Here is a 27,107-nt window from a genome sequence, read left to right on the forward strand (position 1 = left end):
AGAATACCATACATCTAAGACCAGTTAAGGAGTAAACCAATAGACTCAGTTCATGTGTTCTTAAATGACCAATCGCTTCAATTATTACAATCGACTACCTCAACTGAATCAACAGTCGACCGCGTGTAAATTATAATAAAAAAAATGTACCGTATAATGAAATTGATATAATTTGATGTAAAGCGCCTAGAGTCTTATTTTAGTATTGGCGCTATATGAAATTTGTATATGATAATAATAATCATTTTCAAAAACAAATTGTGTTATGTAACATTCTATCGGTTCCGTGCTCATATAAGAAAAATATAACATAAGAAAAATATAAAAATTTGAACTCGCCTTACTTTTAAGAAACTATCTGGTGGAGCATTTTCTATTGAGGTGCACGCTTACTTAACATACTTATATTTACTACTAAACAGTGTAATTTCAGTAATGACAGGCTTTCTAATTGGATCAAACTAGTGTCCATCATCTCATAGACCATTTTGTATAATGTGACTGTGACGCAATCATCCTTTTCGAATTATTACTAGTTGAATTTTGATACTAAAATGAAATTATAAGGAATGACGGTTATATTTTCCTTCCGTTGTTTTGAAATAACAATGTCCGTGGTGTTCACTTGAAAAAAATTCTACACAGGTTATTTATTGTGCAACACATGAATAAGGTTATTCTTTCATGGACCAAAAATTAATAAATAGTCATTCCTTATCTAAATATAATGTACTGACAGACAATTGATTCATGGAAGTATTAACTAACCTTCAAATATTAGCCAAAATATGATCAAAACTGACAACACAATACAAAATAATAAAGTCCGCCAATACGGGATTAAGCCGTTAAATACGGCTTTATCCCGTCCAATACTATATATATTTAAATATGCATAGATGTATCAACTCTCTATTATATACAGAAAGTAAATGCTTCTCGCTGTTTTGCGTTGTATGTCGTTCTTATACATCATTACTAAAACAAAAAAAATGTGTTTTAATGATATTATGGAAGAGAACGATTTAAGCGATACATTTCAATTACATTAGCAAAATAGATTTCAATATTTTTTTAAACATTTTAATACAATATCATTATATGTCAATCCTCATTTTAAAATCATATTACAAAATTACTTTGGTTCAACGAATACATATATAACTCTGCTTGCGTAATAAAGTAACATTAGATGCGTATCTTTAAGTATCTTTAAGCCAATATATAAATCAGCAGTTGAATTCTTTCAACCGAAAATGATTAGATGTAAAGACAGTATGATTCATGTCAGAAACTGTGGAAATTCAAAGGCAAATTTGACTTGGCATATTAATGATTTATAACTGAAACAAAAAAGTGCCTGATGCGTGGTTCACTGGAGGGAAGCAGAATCATTTGGCAAACGGTAGGAAATCCATTTTTTTCTAAACTGTATTTATTTTCTGTTTCTTCGGATGTTTGTTTTTCCTTCTTGTCACATCATGTCTATTTGCTTTAATTAAATGAGGTGAGTAAATATTAGTAATTTTTTTTTAAATTGCACACAAAAAAAAAGTTATTATCGTCCCCCGTCGAATTCGTCTTTTGTCTAATCACCATCTTGTTCCCGAAAATCCTCTGACCGGGCTGAATGGCATAAACCTAATTTGTACAATGTTGAACTAAACAAAATCAAACATGGCTGAAATTTAAAGAAAATCTGCTTTTCAAATTGTCAAAAAGTCGTCTTAAAATGGGAAAAAATCGGAGAAAGTTCATACCTATTATCACTTATATTGATTTATTTTTATATGACCATAGTTCCAAAATGGCCGCTGGTCAAATTCACAAAAAAAGTAATGGAGTTGTACAAAGTGATTTAAAATGCTCTGTGACAATGACAGAGCTGGACAATTATTATGTTATGTAGTTAATTTATTTTTTGCGTTAAATATAGACATTTTCATCATTCATGGAGGAGTCAGTAGATCTTGTAGGTCATATATTCATTACACCAATTCAATAGCATTGGAAGTGGTTGTAAATGGGAGTTAATACTCTAAACTACGGATAACATTATGTGTTAATACGATGATAAAAAAAAATGACACTGAACTATTTTACCCTCGAATTACTATGGTAATAACACAAGCTAGATTTTGTAATACTTTGCATTACATTCATCCTCGGAAGTATAAAATTGAATAAGGTAGCAGAAACGGTATATATTGTAAACAATAGACACATGCTTCACAGTAAGGTTCGTATATTTGCCATGAAATGTTCATATCACAAATGATCGAGATCGAAACCTTTTGAAGCTCAGTATGACCAAGATCCAAACATTGAACAGCTTATGAAATTAAAACGTAGGCACAAATGGAGGAATCTGATATCAGCTTTATGTGCCACTGGGCACTCGTAGGATAGATAGGTAGGTAGATAAGTATGGCTTAGACCCAAACATTGAACAGCCTATGTCATAAAAACTTACTAGCTTTTGGGGACTTATGATGGATGGTAAGAAAATCGCATTAACAATCCTATAAATGAATTTACAAATTTAAAATAAGTATTAACCAGTTGATAACAATATTATGGAAACATTTTCTTGATTTATATTAACACAAACTATTGATCTGATCGGTCCATTATAGGGTTAACCGGTTCTTTATGACCTGTATGATTCACATGCTCTCTAAAAATTAACATTTGTACATATAACACCATCTTTAAGTACATAAAATGGTGCAAGTGAACGAAAGTCAATTTCAGATGACATTTTACTTTTAAAATAGCATTGCTATTTTGATTTTAAACTAAAACACGCATTGTTGATAGTACTCTATTTGCCTAACTTAGACAAATTGGGAAGACCAGCAACTAATTTCAAAAGGTATTGATTCCGAAGGGCCATTATTATCGAGCGAGGATATTTATCTGGTCCATTAAAATGAGTCAATTCTTTTTCAAAAATTGAGCCTCATTTGCCTACCTTTCATCATTTAAAAATAAATCATCGTCTTGTGTTCCTATATAGAAACACCCGGATTTGTTTTTCGATGTATTGTGTATTTCTCTTTTTTAACAGGGTGGCGTAATTGATATGCATTCCAAAGAAACATCCATAAAGGGGAAGCTTTCATGCATCGCTTCGGAATCTAATGTACATGGCATTTCTAGAATAGTTTCAGACAGACCGATGTATTTACGATTTCTATGGCTCTTTGCATTCTTTGGACTCTTTGGTGTGGGGATATACCAAGTAACAAGCATATTTGTGAACTTTTTCCAATACCCGACAAAGACAACCGTCATGATAAAATTCAACCCTCTTCCGCTTCCAGCAATTACAATATGCAATATGAACATAATAAAGAAGTCAAAATTAGATCTAGTTGAAAGTAAATTACTTCGGAACATTGTGAAAGTAAGTTAAGATACATTGATTTACATTTTATATAATTATATGCAACATCTGTCATATTCATTACATGCACTTTGTTTTCATTATGCATCACTAGTAAATTAACGACACAATTTCATAAAATAAATAAAGGCCTTGTAGAGAACAATACAATATAGACCGAGTATTTACATGAACAATTTACATGTTTCAGTTTTAAAATATTTGTATACTGTCGAAATAAATTTCTGGACAAAATACGGACTGATTACTTGATAGACAGGTTAAGCAAAGCGACGAGTACGCGTACGTGTTCATGTAGCAGGTGATTTCCCCATCAGATAGTGCGTATTACGTCATCAATTTGCGTTGCTTGTCACATTCTACAAGTTTATGTCAACGTGTGAGGAGGCGACCACCCGTAAGTAAGAACTTGTACATGTTAATATATTTCAAACAAATCCAACAGCTGTGAATGGAAAGCAGTTGTATCTTCAATTTGAATTTTTTCTGCATCTGTTGGTGAAATTTTGATGGTATGGTTACAATTCCATGCTTCAAAATGAGCCATAGAAAAGCAATCATATTCGGAGAATAGATTAGTTTTGAAAACAAGGAATATTTGTTAGAAATTTATATTTACTGTTACGTAACTGTTTGATCAAATCACGACTTTTCTTTTCTGTGCAAATCAAGTTTCTGTCAGTTTATCACCATTAGACCAATTTTAACAAATGTAATACGCACGGAAAATGGAGGGCTACTATAACAGGTGCCCGTAGTAAGATATCTCAACCCCCAACATTCGTCACACAAAACAGACATATATAGACGTCTACCATCCCATTAGTGGTCAGTTATCATTCAATCACGAGGCGCGGGCAAGCAGTGACGGACCCAAAAAATATATATAAAAAGGGGAGCAACATTGGTCACGCATGAGTAATTTTCTATACTATAACCAAAGAAAAACGCTGTTATTAGGGGGATCCCTGCCTCCATCCACTGAATCAGCCACTGGTAGGTTGTAGAAAAATACCCCTAGTCCATAGGTCCCCCCCCCTCAGTCAATTAAATCCCAACCACCTTACTTCAACTTCTTGTACCATCTATATAATAATATCATGGTCCCTATCCCCTTAAATTCTGGTTCCATCTCTTGTTCCCATGTCATGACATGTTCCTATTCCCCTGACAACCACCCGCCCCATATGATCCACATTTTAGGAAAAGGGATGCCAGACCTATCTCAGCCCATTTGTTTACAATTATTTAAGTATTAGTAGTCAGTTTCCATATTTTGGACTAACAAAAATAAATGTACTAACCTTTACATTGTGTAATGTGTCAGGGCTGATATGTTGCAATCAAAAGTGGACATAAATGCCTATTTATCTTTAAAATATTGTATAAAAAAATAAAGTCAAATTAAAAGCTTTTTAAATATATTTATTGTTGAATTACAAATTAGAAATATTTATCATTAAATTATAAATTGATTAATTGAAAACATTAATAAATAGGTATTTTACCACTTTTGCTTGTAAAATAGTAACACTAAGATACTGACAATGCCAAAATAATACAAAAAAATATATGTGTTTACTGGTGAATTTCACTTAATAATTACTGTTATATCCCCAAAGCTGGTTTCAATAAACTAAAAGTATCAATAAAAACATCCCATCTTTGCCTCTCCTATTTTTTACACCGGGGCAATAAACATAAAATTTTTGCTTTGTCCAACAATATCCATATCTTAATTGAGATTTCTTTTTAATCTGATTTCTGAATGGCTGGAAATTGTAAGAAACAGGTGCGGTTGTCCAACAAAGATGATGAATTTATGTTAAGGAAAGTCCTGACCAAGAACCCCTTTAAAAACAAGAGTTAAAGTGAGATAGCCACCACAATGCTTAGAGATGATTTTCAGCTGGATGGGAGGCGAGTTACGGAAGTTAATATAGGAGCAACAGAAGAAACATAATGTTGCTTCTTTTAAAAAAAGTAAGAGTAATCAGCATTGACAGTGTACATTGGTCAATATCTCTATAATAGTAAATGTATAAAGCTTTCATGTTTAAATTTTCTAGTATAAAATTACTTCAAAAAAATCATAATGCATTAATCTTAACACTTAGCTGATTTATAGTCCTTTAGATAATATAGTTCATATGATTAAAAGTGTAAAGACAAATATATATATATATATATATATATATATATATATATATATATATATATATATATATATATATATATAAAATTTATATATAATCTATAAAAATCAATCATATATCTAGATCTGGAGTGGATGAGAAATATGGTGAGACGGAAACTCTTTTGGGTGAGGTTGAGGAAGAAGAAGGGCAAAAGGAAAAAGACAAAATCAAAAAAGAAAAAGAAGAAAACATAGCAAAAGTAATCAGAACAAGGGCTTTGGAAAACTGTACCCCTAAAAAGATTTTTATTTTATTTATTGTAATTGTTAATATTATAAGTAATAAAAAAGAAACATTAAAGCATGTCTAACTGAACTGAGGTACAAGTGAAGAAAAAAACAAAAACAAAAGCACAGAAAAAAAGAAGTTACAAATGTATATTAATTTGTTTATAACAAAAACAATTTTGATAACAAAAAAAAAGATAAAACAACAAGGGGACATTGAAATCGAACAAGAAGCTGTTACTCAAACGTAGGCTTTTCTCTCTCAATTTTTCGACTTAATGGAAAAGTCTTCATAGTGTCACTCCATACTTATATTTACATTCATTTACTCACTGAAAAATGACCAAATTTGCAAAAAGTGTCAAATAATGTTGATTTTGATTTTTGTCAGTCAGACAAAGTTTGATTATAATCTGTATGATGCTATCACATATTTCTGGCTGAATTTCACTAGTTACACACGCGGACGGGAAAACAAAATTTCTCTGCGACTACTTATCCTAGCCTTTGATAATTGGTATGCATCATCAGGTAGGGGTCCCATAAGGATCTAATTTCAGACCTATCCGACATATACTTCCTGCTTAACGAAATCTTGCAGTTTTCATCTTTGTTGGCCCTATTTTTCAAAAGATGAATATATTAATGTTAGAAAAATAACTACGAATATGAATATGTTATATCTTATAATTTCAAAGGCTAACTACTTTATATATTTTTTAAAAAATTTTGTAGTGGAAGATGAAAAAGTTGAAGGTACACCAATCAAAAGAAGTACAAGTACTAATATTATCATTGGATATTTAAAGGAGAGAATTGACAATAAGTCAAATACAAGACAAGAAGAAATGGCTCTCAGAAAAGAGGAACTAAAACTTAAAAGAGAAAGAGTTGAATTGGAGAAAAAGGAGAGGCAACTGAGAAAATGGAGAAAAATATGATGAACTCATGGCTAAAATTGGACAAAAACTTTAATCGACAAAAATTATAATAGTAAAATTACAGCGTTTGAAACTGTTTTGTGTGCACAGTAAAACAATTTACAATGTCTTATTTTATATTTTGATTTCATACTCTATTTGAAAATACCTGTAGCAGGTTAATAGTTTGTCCTCATTTGTCTTTGCTCAAGTTCTTTAGGTCACTTTAACTGCTTACAATTGATAGGCCTGTATCCATCTGCACATAATTAGAGAATGCATTGCTTATTTTTGGAATTCAACTAATGCTACAATGAATATGCATAATAATCCATTGAACCCTATTAATTTCCGGGTCACGACTCAAATGTCAAGGTCATTTTTGGACTTAGGGTTTTCAGGACATGTCAACCCTTTAAGCACTATAGATAAATCAATTTCTACAGTTTTTAAGGCAAAGCGCAGACAATTTACAGGTTGTTTATTTTACATTTTTGGTGAAATTGATTTTGAGCTAAATTCTAAACAAAGGAACTAGATACATAGATATATGTTTTCAAATTTATCCATGTTTTTTTAGATGACTACTGTGTATAGCTAAACACATAAACGTCTAAAGCTTTAAAAGTAAATCTCATCAGATAATGTAATCAATCAGTGATGGTGGATGTAGATTGCAGAGGCTACTTGTTTCACTTCCATACATGCATGTGTGACATTTCGTAAGCAATACAGTAACTGCATAATACTTCCTAACAGATTGTAAGTAGACTTTCTGTTTTATCTTAAAGTCTGAATATGCAAAATTTGAAAGGCCCATTCAACGCAAATACGGACAGCCGACATTCTTATGTTGAATATCATCTGATGCCTTGAGATTGCACCACCTCGGTACGGTGGTATAACATAACCATCACCAAGCGGGTATGCAGGGTCACCGTACACAGAAAAGATTTGACCGTCAGGAGAAGTCATATATTTTGCCTAGTACATTGCTTTCCGTTAGCATACCGGCATCTTGACTACGACCTTCAATTGGTCTGTAGAGATGTGCAATAAGTCGACTAGCGATAACGATGCCCTGAAACTTAAGTCTATGGACCCTCTTGTGACCATTAAATAATATTTTCTGGTTTTGCTGCGGACGGCAAATAGGACGGATCGTTCCATCAATTAAACCCAACAGTTGTCAAGCGGAGCATTTCAAGCCAAGACGACTTCTGTATAAAGAATTAAATGTTCTTGCAATAACCAATATCTGTTGAATTCCAAACGTAGATGATTGTGTCTTGTGAACAAACATTCAATGACGTAGTTGAAAATATACGAAATGTTAACCTTGCTCCTTCCAAAAACAGGGCCAAGATCTTCCACTGTGCATGGATATGCAAGGCGACGGAAAACTATACAAAAACTTTCTTATCCAGAGGCTATCGTTCTGTTCATACAAATTATGTTATCTGGTATTTGAAGGGCATGGGTATGAGTTACCAAATCTTCTCTTTCGAATCGGAACATGGTACGACATTGTTCATTTGTCAAAATCTGTATATCGAACTTCTGGTACATAACAGTTTCTCCTCTTTAAGGGACGATAGCAAGGGCAAATCATCATCTTTTTCTATGGCGGCTAAAATAATATTTTTGCCAGAATTATATAAAATATAAAATATCATAAAAAACGGAAAACAACTACTAGTTAGGAAGGCAAATCGGACCAATCGCTAAATTTGTAACATTAACGTTCTACACGTACACGTACACGAGCATTTTGCTGAACTGCGTGCGAGGTTGACGCCAAATCAACGTGTACGTATGCTTAAGTCTAGACTCACACGTTCCCGTACTAGTTTCTTTGCCTAACCTCTTAATATACAGACTTTCACTTTGCGAAATAAGGTTATCGCATCTTGAAATTGACCCAAAATTTTATTGTTATCACGATGATGCAATCCGTGGGTTATAGTTTCTTCCTTCAATGTGCACTTGGCATTCGTGAAATTAGTATTGCGCATTTCTACATGTGGTCTTGGTCAAAAATTAAGTTGATGAGCCATTTAATGTCAGACGTGTCACAATTTTCATATTGTTATTTTTACCACGTGAATAGCATTTGCTACATAAGTATCCGTCATTTCACCTCAAACTTTTTATACTGCCTTTTCATACTAATTTTGAAGCAACCATGGCGACATAATTTGGGTTTCCCATTTTAAGGTTACAAATGATTTACCTGATGCCGTAGCCCAACTAAAGACACCAAATGATTTTAATCGTTTATTGATTACCGAAAAAAAAACGAAGATCAAAAGTCACAGTTGCGATATCACTATTTTAATTGTATTTTATATGAATTATTTTTTTTAAGAGAAAAAAGATAAAGATTCGCATGCTTTCAAGTTTTACTTAAGGGAACCAAGATTCTAGCGTAAATCAAAAGAATGTAATTCAGGGACAAATACCAGACATGGAAAACCGACAAACACAACAAAGAACATAAAGTAACTAAAGTAATACTAACAAAGTCTCAAAAGTTAATTAACTCGGACTCCACTAAAAACTGGGAACAAGATGCATCGGTACGATAAGCGTCCTCTGCATTTCTAGAAACACCCGCTCATAAAAAGTCAAGTCCGGGATAAACAAAAGAGCAAAGTAAAACAATTGCAAGTTGAATAAATCAGTTTTCATGGTGCAGATTGATACATCGTAACGATCCACGAGTTCATGATGACGACAATAAAACTTCTGTATTGATGACTTCAATCTTGTAGCAAAATAACTCTTTTCCAGGAGCTTAACTATTAGAAGCCTAGCGCGATACAAAGTGTGCGTAGTTTCGGCAACTTTACGCAGGTGGCTGAAGGTATTTTGCCACAGATGAAAGGAAAGTTACAATTCTGAATAAAAAGTCATTTCTGTCTTAAAGTTGGTCAATAGTTTTCCTTTACCATTAATTTATAAGTGTAGTATCCTTTATCCCAAGTCCTTGGGGTAGATACGATGTATCAAATTCCCAAACTAGGATTGTCTTACGATGACACGTCATCGTTATAGCGGAAACTGAGATAAAAGGATCTAGCTAAACGATGTTGTTTCTTTTGAATCAGATCAGCTATAAAGTCAGTCTCATAAGAATGAAGGAATAGGACAGCAAGTAGAGGAGCACAATTTTTTACCATTTGAATGCCGACTGTTTGTTGAAAATCGCGTCCACGACACTGGCAAATATGTTGTCGATAAAAAATTCAAGCATTTTGAAAACATCTTCTGTATATGTGAAAGATGATTTGGGGTTATTTTTTACAAAGTATGAGGAAACTCTACCAAAAACTATATATTTGTATCTAGGTGTACCATCTTTTTTGGAGAATCAATGATGTATTATAGATTTGAGTCGGGATTGTAACTTAGATGGGGAATAGAAGTATACAGTGTTGAAAAATCATAGATTTTAATGCTATTATATTTTGATAATAATCTTGATTTGATGGTCTCCAAAGATCTTTCGTACTGTTCAGGGTTCATATTGAATTAATACCACTACGGGAGTAATAAGTGTTGTGGTATGACTGGAGACCCTCTTTGACAGCTGTGGGTTTAGAAGTTAATAGTTTAGAAAGAGATTTGGTGATACATTTTGCGGATTCAGTTATAAAACGTTGTTTGTATGGAGTTTAGGAATCCAGTAGATAGACGGTAAATCACAATCATCGTCTTTTGTAGAGAGACCAAAAGAGGATAGCACAGATTTATGGTTATCCACTATTTCTTCTTTGGAGAGTGTAGTTACAGTATAGGTTTTATCACTGCTTTTATTTTCAACGTCTACCTCTGATAATTAATATTGGATATAATACATTTTGCAGACAAAAACAATATTGTTTGGGCTTTGCCTGCTGATACGACAAGATATTTGTCATGTTTAGTAGACAATGTTTTTGCTACATCGGGGTCTTTGAAAACTGATGTAGCATTGACACCATTGATCTACATAAAACCTTCGCGGCCTTTACTCACTCTGAAAAGTATATAAAAATTTACAAATTTAATTCTGTATCGTCTCTTTTATTTACTACTATAGTCTGACTATAAAGCTACATTATATGTATATGTATGAAGAGAAAGTCACTGCATATAAAGTGTATTTCATAAAAAGTACATTGATATCGCTTATTAATTATCCGCAAATATGTTTTCTTTAGGTTGATTTTCCCATAAACGATAAGATCAAAATTGAAATTCTAACTTTGTTCTTTCAACTTTTATTACCATAATTATTTTAGGGTGACTTTGAATTCCATAATATTCTTTCATCTTTGATGGAGGAGCCTGAAAACACTAAAGAAACCTATCATACGACAGCAAATATTTTTGAAACCAGTTTATCGAATGTATTATCTGGCTACGATTATTTTGATGATAAGCAGGTCGGAATGTATGGTGAAAACTATGGAAATACAGATGATTCCGATATCACCGGCGATCTGAAGCAGAATCATGAATTCCTTTTAAACAATGCATATCTTGTAAAACAATCATTTATCGCCGAATACCAAAAGCTAAGCAGGTAATTTCGCGACATGAAATAGGTACAAAATGCATTATATTTTTATATTCAATCTGCAAATCTTAGATATAATTCTCATAATGACCCATTAATGTTAGTCATGTTTAACACATGATTGATTGAAGCATAATTATAACATGTTGCTGAAGTGTTTTGATTTTCGTTGTCAATTCCATATCAAATTCAGACAAATTGCTACATGTAGAGGTGTTTTTATGGTGCAGGAGTAGTAAAAGTAACCACGATTCCTGTGGAAATCAAAAAGAATATAATCCAGGGACAAAACCAAACATGAAAAAAAAGATACTCACAACTGAGGACATCAAATAACCAAAATATTACATACAAAATAACAACAGTCAATGAGCAACTCAGACTACACAAGAAAAACTGGAAGCATGGAATAGGTACACTGGTAGAGTAAGAGTCCTCTGCTTTTCGGAAACACCCGCTGAGTTGTTCATAAAAAGTCAAGTCAAGAGGAAATGAAAACCACGACATGTTGAACAAATCAGTTTTCATGGTGCAGAAAATATGATACAAAACAAACAAACAAACTAAAAGAAATGTTAACAAATGCTGTATTTGTACGTAACTGTGTCATTTCTGATTACAAACGTTGTATTTTGAAAAAAAATCGAATATTCATCTCCTAATCCAGAACTTAGCATAAACAATCTTTGAATTTCTATCTAAAGTGTAGCAGCGGAATGAAAAGACGGGTTATGTACTCAGCCACTATTTCTAAACAATACACAATAAACAATAAACTTTAGAAAAGTGAATTTTGCGATGTTTGGAAATGAGCAAAGAAATCCCTCTCTGATATTTGAAAAGACTGCTATTTAAGTTCTTGAAAGAAAAAAAACAATGATTTAATTGAGAAACTTGACGTAGTTCAGAATGGTGTGCATTAGCAATTTACGTATTTATGATTTGTAATCTAGAAAGTCCCGTACCGATATTGGTCATCAAATAAAAGATATGCTGTTGGACTGTACATTTGCTGAAACAACTTGTGACCCGTAAGTATTTTAATATCATGAACAATAAAATTATAATAGAATTTAAGTGAATATGCAATACGTCTAATTAATGTGACCTGTAAGTATTTTGAATGGTTTCTTGTCAGCTTAAGATTTTATTGACACTATGAATAATGTTGTGTCCATAGGGTAATGTTGATATTCTGTTGTTTTTTTTTACTCTGAATTTTCTTTGTTTGTTTATTTTTTTTTAATTTTGTTTGTTTGTTTGTTTGTTTGTTTGTTTGTTTTTGTTTTCTTTTTTCTATGGACTTGCACAAATACTACTTTGTAATGAACCTTGCTGGGGGTTTCTTGGATATCCTGTTGAGAACGTTGACTGTTTAATTAGCTCTTGTGCACGTTGCGAGAGTATTATATTATATATATATTGACTTTGCTCATTGTTTTAGTTGATTATGAATTGTAGAATCATAAACATAATTATGATATAATTTACGCATGTATTAAGTGCTTCTAATGAATAATATGTAGTTATTTTGAACATGCGAAAATAGTTAAGAAGCACTATAGCTAAGAATCATACAAAATGTGATAAATAGTTGGAAAGCCTACATATTTTTTATTTTTCATATATTTTTTTAATGTTATAGTAAAGAAAAATCAATATGTGTCTTCTTATATGAAACTTTTTAGGAAATAATTCTGTAAATGACACTTAAATACAATCGAAACTATTGGATTTTCAATGTGGATTATCTCCTATGAGTAGACACATTGGAATAAGTAATGCATTTCATCATAAAGATCCACAAAAGAACTAAATAACAAAAATAAAAATGTGTAACCTTTATTTGAGGTATATCACATGTTACAGAATTTGCATTACTCTTACAAATACTGCTTCTTAAAATATTGTGTTGTAAATGAACTGTATCTTAACGCTTTAATAATCATTTTCAACAACTGACACACTTTTATATCTACTTAATTTCAAATTAAATATGTATGTTTATATGTCTATATAGATATGTATATCCTACATAAAAACATCTAGATGAACTGTCCCGTACCACCATACATCGTGTACTAAGTAAGAACCCTAGATTAATCCTACGAGGAAGAATGACCCGGTCAGCGAAAGCCATATTTTTATATGGCCTATATATAACTAGCTGGCCGAGTGGTCTATGGCCTGGACTTTGTGCAAGCGGTGTTGCCATAGATGTCACAGCGGTACGAGTTCGAGTCACGCGGAGAGAACGACTAAAAGTGGTTTTCGAACTGTATTTTCAAAATGTGATTTACAGAATACATCTCGATGATTTTGTTTTATTCAGTTGATTACATGATATATATTACTTTATCATTCCAGTGTGTATAAGTCAACGTCAACATTCGACTATGGGAATTGTTATACATTGCAATCTTCCAGATACATCACTTCTAATAGTGGACCATTTGGTGGTATATATTTTTTATTATGTCAAGAAAACAGGTTTCTGAACAAGTATTTAACATTAACAGGGATTGATAGGATTAACTTCAGATTATCTTTAGATTTGGTGTTACCTTGATCAAATAACAATCATATGATTTATTTCCTTGACAATGAACAAATATAGATAATATGCACATGTTTACTTGTCAGACAAAAATCCATAACCTACTTCGAAAGATAGCTGTTACACTATTGTTATTTTAAACATTTCTAGGCGTTGAAAATATGATAAACAGAATGTGATGTATATTTTTTCATGTGACCTTTTATATAAGCCTCTGATCAATAAACCCCTGAGCATCGAATTTTCATAAATGAATTTGGAGTAGATTGTTTATACTTAATGCATGGTGTGGGATCATGTTAATTACAAATTATTTATACAGGAAGAATATAGTAATGTGTGTTAATACAAGCAGTCTGGGATATTTTACTTGCCCCCCCCTTTTCGACACGTCTGATCATATCCATACTACCTTTTATACTGATTGCAACCATGTATCTTATAATTTGTTGCATTATTGTTTAAGGATGGGCTACAATAAAAATAAAAATACCTTCAAGCTTACTTACTTCATAGCATGGTTGAACTTGTATTCTTGGGTTCGTTATATTTTAACAAAAGCGGTTTTGTTAATGTACACATTACGTATCGATAAAACAATTAACTTAAATTGTCTGTTTTAGGTATGACATTAACGATAAATCTAGAGAACCATGATGCGTTTGAAAAAATGACAGAAGGTTTTGGTTTGCGCCTAGTGATCCATGACTTCGGGAGCTTTCCGTTACCTCTTGAAAAGGGAATGACTATATCTGGAGGATTTGAAACATCCCTTGCACTAAAACTGGTGATTTCCTTTACAGTGAAACCAGTCTTGACCAAGCCACGAAATATCTAGAAGTCTGGTTAAAAGAGAAAATTTAGACCAACCCAATTTAAAAAAGGGGTTATTTTTTTAGGTTATCCTTACTCGTTGAATGGTTTCAAGGTGCATTCAGTTTAATATTAACCAGCTTCCTCTGTTGTGATTTATATATAGAAGTTCACTTCACTTTATACCTAAAATATCAAGCCCCGTGCAGGTCCGGTATCAAAAACATAGGCCTGCAGCAGCCCTAAGCATGCTGTAAAAGGCGACTAAATAGTGTTCAGAAAGCTAGCCGGGGGCTAGGCGCTCTGCCCACAGAAAAACTGGGATATGTGACCCAGGTGGTGGAATGGGTACCCCTGGCGTGTTACATGCTGGGGTTGTCAGGCTATAGTACGGAAAACCATAGTGGTGCACCATGTTGGGAAAGATGTCACGTTCCTTGCACGTTAAAGAACCCTGTTGTGGTATTCGGTAGGAGTAAGAACCTTTGCGCTCCGCCACAGGAGGCTAAATTGCCCGACCTTACCCATCTCTTTCTTTTATCTTGTAACAATTACAATTTGTCGACCCTATTATCCTTGTGTCCCATCCCTTTTTTTCATTTCATCATCTTTTCATGTTCATTTTATCATCCCTTTTATGTTCATCGCCTGAATATAGCTGAAATATTGCTACTCGGGCGTTAAACCCCATTAATTGATCAATCAATCAACCTGTAACATCAAAGGACAATGTCGGTTATTACGCTCAATTTAGATGTTCTCTAGTAGTAAAATTTATGTAAATAGTTAATTCGAGGACTTAAAACTTAGTAACTATGCTAAATGTGACTTTGAAAAAATATTTACCAAGGTCGCACTTATACACAGGAAAAAATGTCTTTCTGAAAGGCATATGTTTTAATGTGTTTTCCCTATATTTAAGACCACCATGAAAAATATATGAATAAGATATGATAAATATATAACACTCACTCATTAACTTATTAAGGTTAACTTAGGTAAGCACATGTTTCAGATGATTTCAATCATTAATTGCAAATTCATTTGAATTGGAGTTAAATATGCAGTTTATGAGTTTTGAAGGGCACAAATAGATATAACTACTGAACAAACTTTACGACAACCGTGATGACTTTTCATTCAGAATAGTCAACTTTCCTTTCATTTATGGCAACACTCCTTCAGCACCTGCGTATGGAGTGTTCATATCACAAGTCATACGTTATGCCAGAGCTTGCCGGAACTACGCAGACTTTTTGTATCGCGCTAGAACTCTAACAAATAAGCTTCTGGAACAGGGTTATTTTGCTACAAGATTGAAGTCATCACTACAGAAGTTTTATGGTCGTCATCATGAACTCGTGGATCGTTATGGTGTATCCGTCTGCACCAAGAAAAATGATTCATTCAACGGGTCATAGTTTTCCTTTCCTCGTTTGTCTACCCCAGACTTGACATTTTATGAGCAACTCGGATGTTTCTAGAAAAGCAGAGGACGCTTACCCTACCGGTGCACCTGGTTCATGCTCCCAGTTTTAAGTGGAGTCCGAGTTGCTCATTTGCTTTTGTTACTTTGTATGTATGAGTTTAGTTAATTTGTGTTCTTTTTGTCTATGTCTGTTTTCCATGTCTGGTCTTTGTTCATGGATTACAGTCTTTTGATTACCGCTATAACCTTGGTTCCCTTGATTACTCGTTTTGAAATATATGAAAACATATGTTGTAACACGTGTATCCTGTGAAGCACGGCATAAAAGGGGCATTCGTTATATGTTACGAAAATTGAAATAAGGCACAAAAAGAAAAAAATATACATGTTTGTACTTTACAAAAAAGTTTTAAAGAATCCGAAAAAATGTCAACATTTGTTTTTACTTCGTCGTCAATGTAATATGAGGATAGTTTTAAATTATAAGGTTGTGCATGTACATGCTTGTATTTTTATATAGACAAAAATAGAAAGACAAGGAACACCGTATGGTGAATGTCGAGATCCCGTGCAATATTCCAGGAAACATTCTCTACGGTATTCTACTCAGGTTTGTTCTTTCATATATACTCTTACCCAAAGGTGCACCTGCTCCGTGTCACCAGCTTTATGTATGTGGCGTCCGGGTTGAGTATAAACTTTTGTCTTTTGTATGTGTTATCTTGATTATTTATATATTTCATGTCAAGTCATCAATGGATTAAATTCAATTGGTTCGAATCTTAGTTCCAATGTTATAACGTTTAAAACAAAAGCACATTAATGAAATAAGAAACTTCTTTTTGGTAATACAAATTAAATTTGGCCGAAACATTTTCCCCCTGCTGGAATTGTACAATCATTTAAGGAGGTAGACCTAGGGTAAGGGACACAACTCTTAAAAATAATTGGAACGTTTTTACTCAGCATTTTACATCAATCTTATGTAAGCACCTAATTAACTTGGATTCATTTTATTCTGCTTCAAACGAACGCTTGAGAGGCTTTGGTAAATTGAATGTAATACCAACATATCACTGATTTTATGATTATGCCCCTTATCCTAGTTCTACCTCCATAAATAGTAGTAGTGTTATAAACCAGCAGCCCTGTTCCAAAGTATCGGACGTATATTTACAGTGACGAAGTGCCACTGACTAAATATTCTACAAACGCTACATTATTATGGATTGATCAGAACGTATTTGGCTACTTATTCACCGCTTACTTACTGATAAAAGTTTTAAGTTTTAGAAGTTCTTAAACAGTTGGCTTTTCATATAACCCATTTTGTAGGAGATAAACTTATATTGTATGTATCGTACATTTCAAAATTAAGGGATATAACTCTGTAAATGACTATAGAATACAATAGAAACTGTTGGATTTCCAATGAGAATTATCTACTAAGAACAGAGAGTTTGGAATGAATAATGAATTTCATCATATAGACCTAAAAATCAACTTGATAAAAAAATAAATAATGTGTAACTTTTTTTTGGAGGGGGGATGGGTGTGGTGGGGCAGATGTATCACATGTCACAGAATTTGCAAATTTCTTACAAAGACCACTACATACATATAACCCTTCTGCATCTCAGAATGTATTGATTATCATTGTAGTATTAGTTATCTGTTATCGTTCTTTCACCTGTAGTTCTTTTTCCGGTTCAGTTTTGTATTGGCTTTGCTTGTTCATTAATTTCAATTGATTTGTCTTTTATCAAGAGCTGCTTACAAAACTGTTTAGAGACCCTGATTACGACAGAATGTGGATGTGCTGTCGGTAATCTACAAGAAGAAATCAAATACTTCACAAGGAATGTATTTTCTTCAACTGATTCCAAAGAGAATTCTACTGAATCAGGTGCGACTATCAACAAAGGTTGCTTTTCATCTGAAGGTACGCTTTTTAAGTGTCAGTCTATGAAAGAATCAAGCAGTGAATGAAACATATGAATTCGAAAAAACCACCATTGTGGAAGTGCAAATTGAGTATTTTTATCATCAGAGTCAAGGAAATGGAGAAAATTTTCCAAATTATTTCGCTAAATTGAATTTTGAATTTATTGGAGTACACCAAATATTAAGTAAAAATATAACTTCTAAAGAAAGATAACTTTAGAGAAAACCTCATTTTCATAACATTAAACAAGTGGTCTTTTAAATTAGAGAAAACATCCTTGAATGAAATTATGTTGTCAGATGGGAAGGATTTTGATATACATGTTTTTGATTTTTTTCCCATTTTGCCTGATTCTTACAAAAACGTACACTTAAATGTAGTAAAATATTGATAAATATTTAGCAATTATAAATGTAAACAAAACAATGATAGCATAAGGGTGTTTGGTGTATATAGTAAAAGAAAATTTTTTTAATAATATTTTTTCTTTTGTGTATTTTCCTCTGAGTTTGCTTACATTATACAGAATGAACAATCAGAAATTGCCAGAAAAAACAAACACAAAAATAAACATATATAACCTACGAAATAAATAAATGAACAAACGAAAATTCAAATAAATACAAAACTAACTGAATAATAAACGTAACACCGATGCATTATTTGGTATTCGGTTTGTGTGTTTGTTTGTTTTTTTATATATCAAATTAAGAGAAAGTAATAATACTCAAATAAGTCTACTTTGTTTTTCTTTTTGATCTATTGCATATTGTTATTTCAAATGACATGTTTTGATATCTTCTTAGAGAAAGCCTGTTATTCGAATCTGAGACGACGTTTTCTAAAAAAATCTTCAGATATATGTGATTGTCCGCCCCCTTGCAAGTGAGTTAATGTTTTTTCACTTAGTTATTATTATTATTAGTTATACCCTTAGCAAAATAGCTAAAATAGCTATAAAAATCCGATGTTCAATTAACAGAATATAAAAAAAACCATTCAATTAACAGAACATAAAAAAAAATATTCAATTAACAGAATATAAAAAAAAACATAAAAAGAATAGTAAAACCATTGCAAAAAGAAAATTTTAAAATGTAAGACAATGAAAAACCCACTGACAGTATACGAAAAGATGTAACAAATCTGCAATTACACCAGATAGGAGATGAAAGTCCGGACTTAAATGTTATGATGAACTTAAGGTTGCTTGCTGCTCATCTGCCGTCCTTTCTGTCAGATTTTTGAACTCGTCTAGTTTTATTCATTTCAAAGCATCAATACCATTTGCCCAGTAACCCCCACTTTTCTTTTTAAATTACATTAAATACATCTTTAAATATTATTTGAGAATATTTTATATAGTTCTGGCTATTTCGTTTCGTTTTTATAGGTAAAATCTACTAAGTCAAAACCTATGAAATCAAGAGAAATCCTCTTCCCGCTAAAATATCACATGCTAATATCTAAAAAAAAAAAACGAGCACACTGACACATATGTTTTATATTCATAGTGTTATATCATAAAAGATCGTAACAGATTTCTCAATCCTTTTTATAAACGGAGCAGCAAACATATTTGTCAGATCAGGCGTTTGAGCAATTCATGTCTTCTGCTAAGTTTTGTAACCTTACGTTGTTTGTATTGCTGATATTGAAAGGCGAAAATATCAAAAATATGTCATAAAATTAAGACATTTACACAACATAGCGTTGTAGACCATTGTAAATCTTATTATCGACAGTGTTCGCTTTCGGGTAAATCATCTTGACGCATATTATATATATTTTTAATTACATATACATGATTATATTTTAGCGAAAATATTTACTCAACCTCGTATTCTGCTGCAAAGTGGCCTCACACCACTAAGATAGTGAGTATAATACACACACTACTTAGAGAGTAGTCATGGGAACTCAAAATAAGTTTGACAATTTAATGATCGAAGCGAGTGGTAGGAAAAAAAAACTAATAAATACTAAAATATATTTCAATTTGTTGTAGTTTAAGGTTTCAACAGAATTTTCACCTACTTCAGAGAAAGTATATTATACTTTTAACTAGATCGCTACCTTATGTTAGATTTTAAAAATTCTAGCAACAACCTGTAGTAAAGAGAATGGTTTCCACCATCAAATATTACTAAAAACATTCGTCTCTTCTTCTCTATCTCATTTATAGTAAAATACCACAAACTATCCAGTCAATTTTCTGAAGCCTGAAAACATGTTTTTTTCTCATAGTAACTCCAATCGGTGTATTTATTAATGTAAGGACTAACCGAAAACTAAAACGTTTCATAGGTTATACATTTTTAACAAGGATTAATAAATGCTTTCCCATGGAAACATATGTACATATGGTAAAGATAAAATAGTGGAAAATCAGGTTGCAAAGTAAATCTCACTTAAAACTGGCAGCATGGACCAGGCGCACCGGTAGGGTAAGCATCCTCTGCTTTTCAAATACGGCCGCCGACATTATACCACTCCGCTAGCAAGCAGGCTCTGCTAAACAATCCACAATGCATGAGTTCTTATCAATACAAATCAACGAAGTTATTTTCTGTTGTACTGTACTGATTACCATATAAATGGAGAAGGGGTAAATACTGATCTGTTAAGCATTGGCATAGTTAATATATTTTTGCACAGAAGATTAGCAAAATGCAGTATCGTTTTGTCAATTTGTTCCTTTAATCCAAACTGAATCAATCTGTATCTCTCGATATTACAATAATTATGTACATGTAATAAAAAAGTTATGCACTCTGTTTACAAGTGAAAGAAAAAGCATATACAATAGAAAGAGTAATCAAAGGAACCAAGGTTCTACAATGTAGAGGAAATCAAACGAATGTAATCCTGGGACAAAGACCGAACATGGAAAACAGACACACACAACGAAGAGCATAAACTAACTAAAATATTACGTACAAAGAAACAAAAGTGAACGAGCGACTCTAAAATATGGGAGCATGGACCAGATGAACCGATAGGGCTAGTGTACTGTGCAATCAAAACATTTGATTAAGACGTTATATACGTACTCTGTTATAGGAGGAGCTAAAGAATATATCGTGTAAGAAATATAGTGAAGAGCCCTGCACTTTAGATGATGCTGATCTTAGGTAATAAACCACTGCAATATCACGTCAGTACAAAACGTTTAACTGTTATGCTTCTTGCAGCTTGAAAATCATGGTTTTTAATTTCGGTACTAACAGTTTATACAGATTCAGGATGTATGGGCAATACAAGTATTTGTTTTTAAATTCCAAATACATTGTCGTCTCAGTTATGTTATATTCGACATTAATGTGTTCTTGGTAGGCTGATAAACTCTGAAAAACTACTCAAACTCCAAACAGCGTCTGACGTTTCAAAATCACTCTCGATAGAAGCTGCAACCACCCCTCTTCGAAAATGCTAGGATCCTGAAAAGTCGAGAAAAAGTGAATGATTTTACTCGTCGCTATCCGATTGTCAAATGACGAATGAATTGAATCATGTCCGAGAATTTCAGAAGACATGTCTGCAGCATTGTCAACAGTTACTCTGAGCAATGACTTCATTTTCTTAAGAAAGGGCGAGTGTATACATTTGAAATTGCAGATGTTTCTCAAACTTTGCGCCTTGAAACCTTTTACTATATGCGTTACGAAAATACACTAAGGGGTCACCGACCATTTAAGCTGGCTATCCGCCCTGAAATTTAGGTCATTGTCAGCATAATTCACCCATATTTAATAAAGAATGCTTTCCTTCACTACTAATTATGGTAAAAAAGAATATAAAAACTAAATTATAGAATTCATCAAAGAAAGAAAAATACAAAAAAAACAATATTATGTTACTGTGCTTTTACGAGGAATAAACAGCAAATATTTTGTTTCCATGGAAACCAAAAAGTGGCATTTTCTAGTCAAAAGCAGATATTTTCTACATTTTAGTCTTGCTGAATGATCACATGAGGCAATATCTAGATACATTTTATTATCTTTTTTTCCCACCTACCTCAAAGAACTTGAGATGAAAAATACTACAGACACTCCAAAGTCAACCTCATATCCCGACCTACATTTAGAGATTGATTATAAAGTAAAACTATTGACCATACTTTACGGCAAACGTGATGATTTTTCAATCAGAATTGTCAACTTTCTTTCCATCTATAGCACTATAAAACATCAGTATTGGTGTCTTCAACCTTGTAGCAACATTACCCTGTTCCTGAAGCCTGATTGTTAAAATTATAGCGTGGAAGTAAAAGTCTGAGTAGTAACAACAAGCTCTGGCAAAACGTAGAAATTGTAATATGAAAAATCCATACATAGGTGCTGAAGGGATTGTGCTACAGATGGAAGGAACGTTGACAATTCTGAATGAAAATTGGTCATGAGAACAGTAATGAAATACCAAATGAAAATATTGGGATTACATTGAAACACTTCAAACTAGAAGAATTAAAATGACCTTTTGTGTCGTTTTGGGAGGGGCAAAAGAAAGATAATGCTATGTTTTTAAGTACAGCGCTGCCTAAGAGCCAGGCAAGTTTATTTCTTAATTCCAAGTATTGTTACATTGGAATTGAAAAGAGTAATCATTTTATATGCTTATGTAATTGATTTACAATTTTATTTTATATAACAGCTCCAATTTCCTCAAAGTACACATATACTTTGAGGCTCTTAACTATCAAGAAGTTATTGAGGAACCACTGTATGACGTAAGTTAATACGTTGTAGTGTTCGTACTTGGCCATATTTATGTTATATATTAATAGTTTTCAATATGGTTTACGATTACTTGTTCTAATAATCAAAGTGGCATAAGGTCAATTGCCAAGTGTGTAAGTGCAATCCAGGAATGTTTCACAAAGGTAATCATATCTCCTTTACAAATGGAAAAGTGACACAGAGCAAGGAAAACAAAACAATGAGCACACTAAAACAGATAAGCTGTTAACTGAAATGAAATCAATGAACCCTAGAGGTGTGTACCTTTTCCATACACGTACTCCAATTCATTTATTTTTTGATAATTCAGTTCATTTCTTTTTTTTATTTATTTATTCTTTTTTTTGTAGACAAACCAAGTAATAGCGGATGTCGGAGGATCCCTTGGACTTTGTCTAGGGTTTTCGTTACTGTGTTTATTCGAATTACTGGAAGCACTTTTGGAGGTTTGTTTTCTACTAAAACGGAAAGTTTTGCAAATGAAAAACGTCCAGACGAAGGTAAACTCCTTCTGACGAGGTTTCTGAGAAAGAGCCTAATGGAATATGAAAGACAATTTGAATGATCTTTATGTTTACATAATAAATTTACATAATGTAAAATTTATATTTTAAATGACTATTACAGAGCTTGGTTTGAAAATGTATTTCATGTTTTTTTCAAATGAAAATTGTATGAACGAACGTCAAATTTTATTTTCGTTTGAAAAGTAAAATAAAACACCTTGATATTTGATTTTTGATGTCATTTAAGGTCCTACACCAGCAATTCAGGGAAAGTTTGAGATAGGAATTAAGGAGGTAGACCTGGGGTAAGGGACATAACTCTTGAAATCAGTGATATGTTTGCAACATATTCAATTTCACGACAGCCTATCAAATATTTAATTTGAAATAGAATGAAATTATTCCAATCAAATGTTCCAATGATTTGTAAGAGTTATGTCTCATACCCTAGGTCTACCTCCTGAAACGTTTGTAATAGTTTTAGTTTCTTCTGCCCTTTTCGTTTGCAACGGTATGCCGTTTAATATTTCTTTTTGCTTCTTCTATTTGTTTTATATCGAGGTCATACGTTTTGAAGTTCTGCATTCACTGTATAATATATTAACAAAAGATCGTTCGATAATTATGTGAAAGAGATGGATCTACTTTGTTTGCAAACTAGTGATTTTAAACAGATGCTTTAATATAGTATAGTTTCAAGTACATATTTGTAATTACTTTTACGTTACAATGATGTAATGAAGCCAACAATTAGAGAAAATCAGTAAATTGGTAAAAAAAATCCTGATATGGGAGGAAATCTGCCCATTTGTTATTGATATAAATGTAGTTAAAACGGTCAACATAAGAATATTTGATGTTGATGAGATTTACAGTAAAACAACAACATTTTGTAAAGGAAGTAGATAAAATATATATTCAAAATATTCTGTTCTTCAGGCTGTCTATGATTTTCCTTAGAAAATTTATAACTATTAGAAAAAAATCTGGTATACAATATAACATAAATATATATACCATTACAAGAACCAGGTAAATAGAATATAGCCTATGAATGGTACAGAACTCTCATTTGCCCCTTATACAATACACCAAATTAATTACTTGTGTAAATACACAAATTAATTCTTATTACTGAAAATAATTAAGGAAGAAAGTTGACAAAATGTTTGACTTGAAGCATGGCTATAGTGATCCGTTGGTAAAAAAAATTGAAGACAGGAAGTTGTTTGGACACAATCGTTAATATCTATCTTCCCTAGTTGTCTAATTGATTTGAAATTATAAAATTTGGTGGATTGTCATAAATACATATAACAGGTGGTTATTTAAAAAAACAATAAAAGTAAATATTTGCAGTTTTCACATGAATCTGGTGTAAATATAGGATCATCCAAAACTCTGAGTCAATTAAATGAAGAATAACAAAAGCAAATGCCAATCCGAGTTAATTAAGACCTTATCAACATATTTAAACTTTGGTATTCCAAACTTTTATCAAACAAAACCTGAACTGGACTGTGCGCATGTCGTGTTACGTTTTGTCTATTAAGGCTTTGGTATTTAAAACATGACTTATGAAAACAACCCCTTACCGATCTGCCGAACAGTGCCACTGATTGCCCATTGAAACATTTCAACAGTTTACAAGTAAATGTCCCACATTATAAACCATTTACACGGTGATAAACTGCAATATCAAATGCTTCTACTATCAGAAATGTTTGAGTAGCACTCCAGCTAAGAATCATGCAAAATGTGATTCGTGGTTAGAAAGCTTACATATTCTTATTTTGGATATTTTGTTTCTAATGTTATTGTAAACAGAAAGTAACATTTGGATTTTCATATAACCCTTGTTCTTAGGAGATACAAATTATATAGAATGTACAGCAGAAATCAAAATTAAGGGAGATAACTCTGTAAATGATTTTGAAATGCAATAGAAACTATTGGTATTTCGACGTGCATCATCTCTTATGAACAGAGAGATTGGAATAAATGATTAAACATTAAAAATTAAGACCATAAAGTAACTTGATAACAAACATTAAAAGCTCTTTAGGAAGATTTGACGATTCTAAAACAGCTACTTAAGTACATCTCTATTTTAATTAAGACACTGCCAAAGGTATATTTGATTCATTGTGTAGAAACACCCACCGACAAAATCATACTTTTTTCCTCCACATATGCTGTTTTAACATAACGATAATCTTTTCTGTATTCAGATCTGTAGTTTTGAGAAAACTATACATTCATCTTCCAATAAAATCAAACCATATCACAAACGATAACTGTTGGAAATCAAATTGAGTATTTTATGCATTGTCTTTTATTTGAAAAATGCAACAATCAAATGAAAAACTGAGACTGGTTACGTTAAATCTTTCTAAGCAAGAAATAATTGTGAGTTCAGTGGATTTTTAACGTGAATAAATCACTCGTGTCTGATTATTATGAAGATTACTACTTCAAATACTAGTACATTGATTTTTGTAAAGACTGCCACTTTATGAGGTATACCTATTCAATGTATAAATTTTGTCAAATAATATAAACCATTTGGCAACTATAAAATGCAAATATCTGCATATGCCACTATGGAACGCTTTGTAAAAACATATCATAATAAACTCTTGACTGTTGAGAAATAAGTTCACTGAATAAAGCTTTATAAAAGAAGTCAAATACATTTACAGAATGAACAATGATCAATTCAATATTATACATGTTGTATATGTAAAGGAGGTACGTTCCTGCATACAAAAGGCAGGACATTTTGGATATTTGGATTCTTTCTACAACTTGTAATATATTGATTTTTGTCTGAAGAAAGATTTACGACAAATAAGTCATATATCATGCCTGAACAATTAACAAAAGCCCTTATTTTCCTAAACAACGGATCATTATAAATGCAAGATAAATGCATTACCCTTTAATTATTTCATGATTTTGAACGAATTCAAATAGCGTGGTTTCTATGAGGATTTTTTTTAAACAAAGTATTTTTCCCTACTGACTGCATAACAAAACAACAGTACAAATTACTGATCGTGCAAAACACTAAAATCAAATAAATATAATTATACAATGAAGAAAGTGAATTTTTAAATGTTTTTGAAGTAGCATAAACTCAAAATACTTTTCACTTTTCATAATTTTTCTTCAGTCCTGATATAATATTATATACTTATTTACTTCCGAAGTCGTAAAAGTTGCTTAGATATACGGTTTAATTGTCCTAGTGAATTCTCCTACATGTAATGATACGGAACTATATGTTGTGACTAACCGTAGTCCAAAATACCTTTCAGTAGAACTGTCCGGTATTACTTCATTTTCGTAATAATTTTGGTACTATATATGTTTTGACCATCCTTATCTAAAAAAAAGCTAAGATGTGATGCATGTCTAATCATCGAAGCTAACGAATGTTATTCAAGACTGGTCAGGTTCCCAATCACATTTAACGATGCTATGATGCTTTTTAGCCTCTTGATTTTACATACACTCAACCGAATATTAATGGTTTATAAAGGACAAAGTTGATATGACAACCATTAATTATATCCACATCCAATATTAGAAAAGTATCATATCGTAGATTCAAAAGAAATCGATAAATACGAGAGAAATTTAGCCATTCATCTGTGCCTTTCAGTCAAAAAATGTACTATCATGCACTCACGATTTTGTCAAATATTCATGTGAAAATTAATTCTTTTGACAATATTAGACAAAACAGATATCAAGTTGTCCCTGCTCTTCCTGTATTAAATTCTATGTGATCA

The 27,107-nt window shown here is 32.2% G+C and overlaps 1 protein-coding gene and 1 pseudogene across 1 annotated transcript; both read left to right on the forward strand.

Moving 5' to 3' along the window:
* Positions 1 to 1,274: 1,274 nt before the first annotated feature.
* Positions 1,275 to 23,664, forward strand: LOC148602728 (epithelial sodium channel subunit beta-like). The gene is made up of 13 exons (XM_088553385.1): positions 1,275 to 1,405; positions 3,071 to 3,409; positions 11,041 to 11,324; positions 12,272 to 12,349; positions 13,686 to 13,777; positions 14,499 to 14,662; positions 16,638 to 16,727; positions 17,885 to 18,059; positions 18,869 to 18,947; positions 19,882 to 19,939; positions 21,126 to 21,196; positions 22,719 to 22,794; positions 23,155 to 23,664. Exons 1-13 carry the CDS (start codon positions 1,364 to 1,366, stop codon positions 23,317 to 23,319), a joined length of 1,713 nt encoding a protein of 570 aa, XP_088409511.1. The 5' UTR covers positions 1,275 to 1,363; the 3' UTR covers positions 23,320 to 23,664.
* LOC148602729 (uncharacterized) lies at positions 5,100 to 6,882 on the forward strand (annotated as a pseudogene).
* Positions 23,665 to 27,107: the final 3,443 nt, after the last annotated feature.

Source organism: Perna viridis, chromosome 11 (assembly GCF_037379345.1).
Source record: "Perna viridis isolate PV_CMFRI_1.1 ecotype Kerala chromosome 11, ASM3737934v1, whole genome shotgun sequence".
Lineage (NCBI taxonomy): Eukaryota > Metazoa > Mollusca > Bivalvia > Mytilida > Mytilidae > Perna > Perna viridis.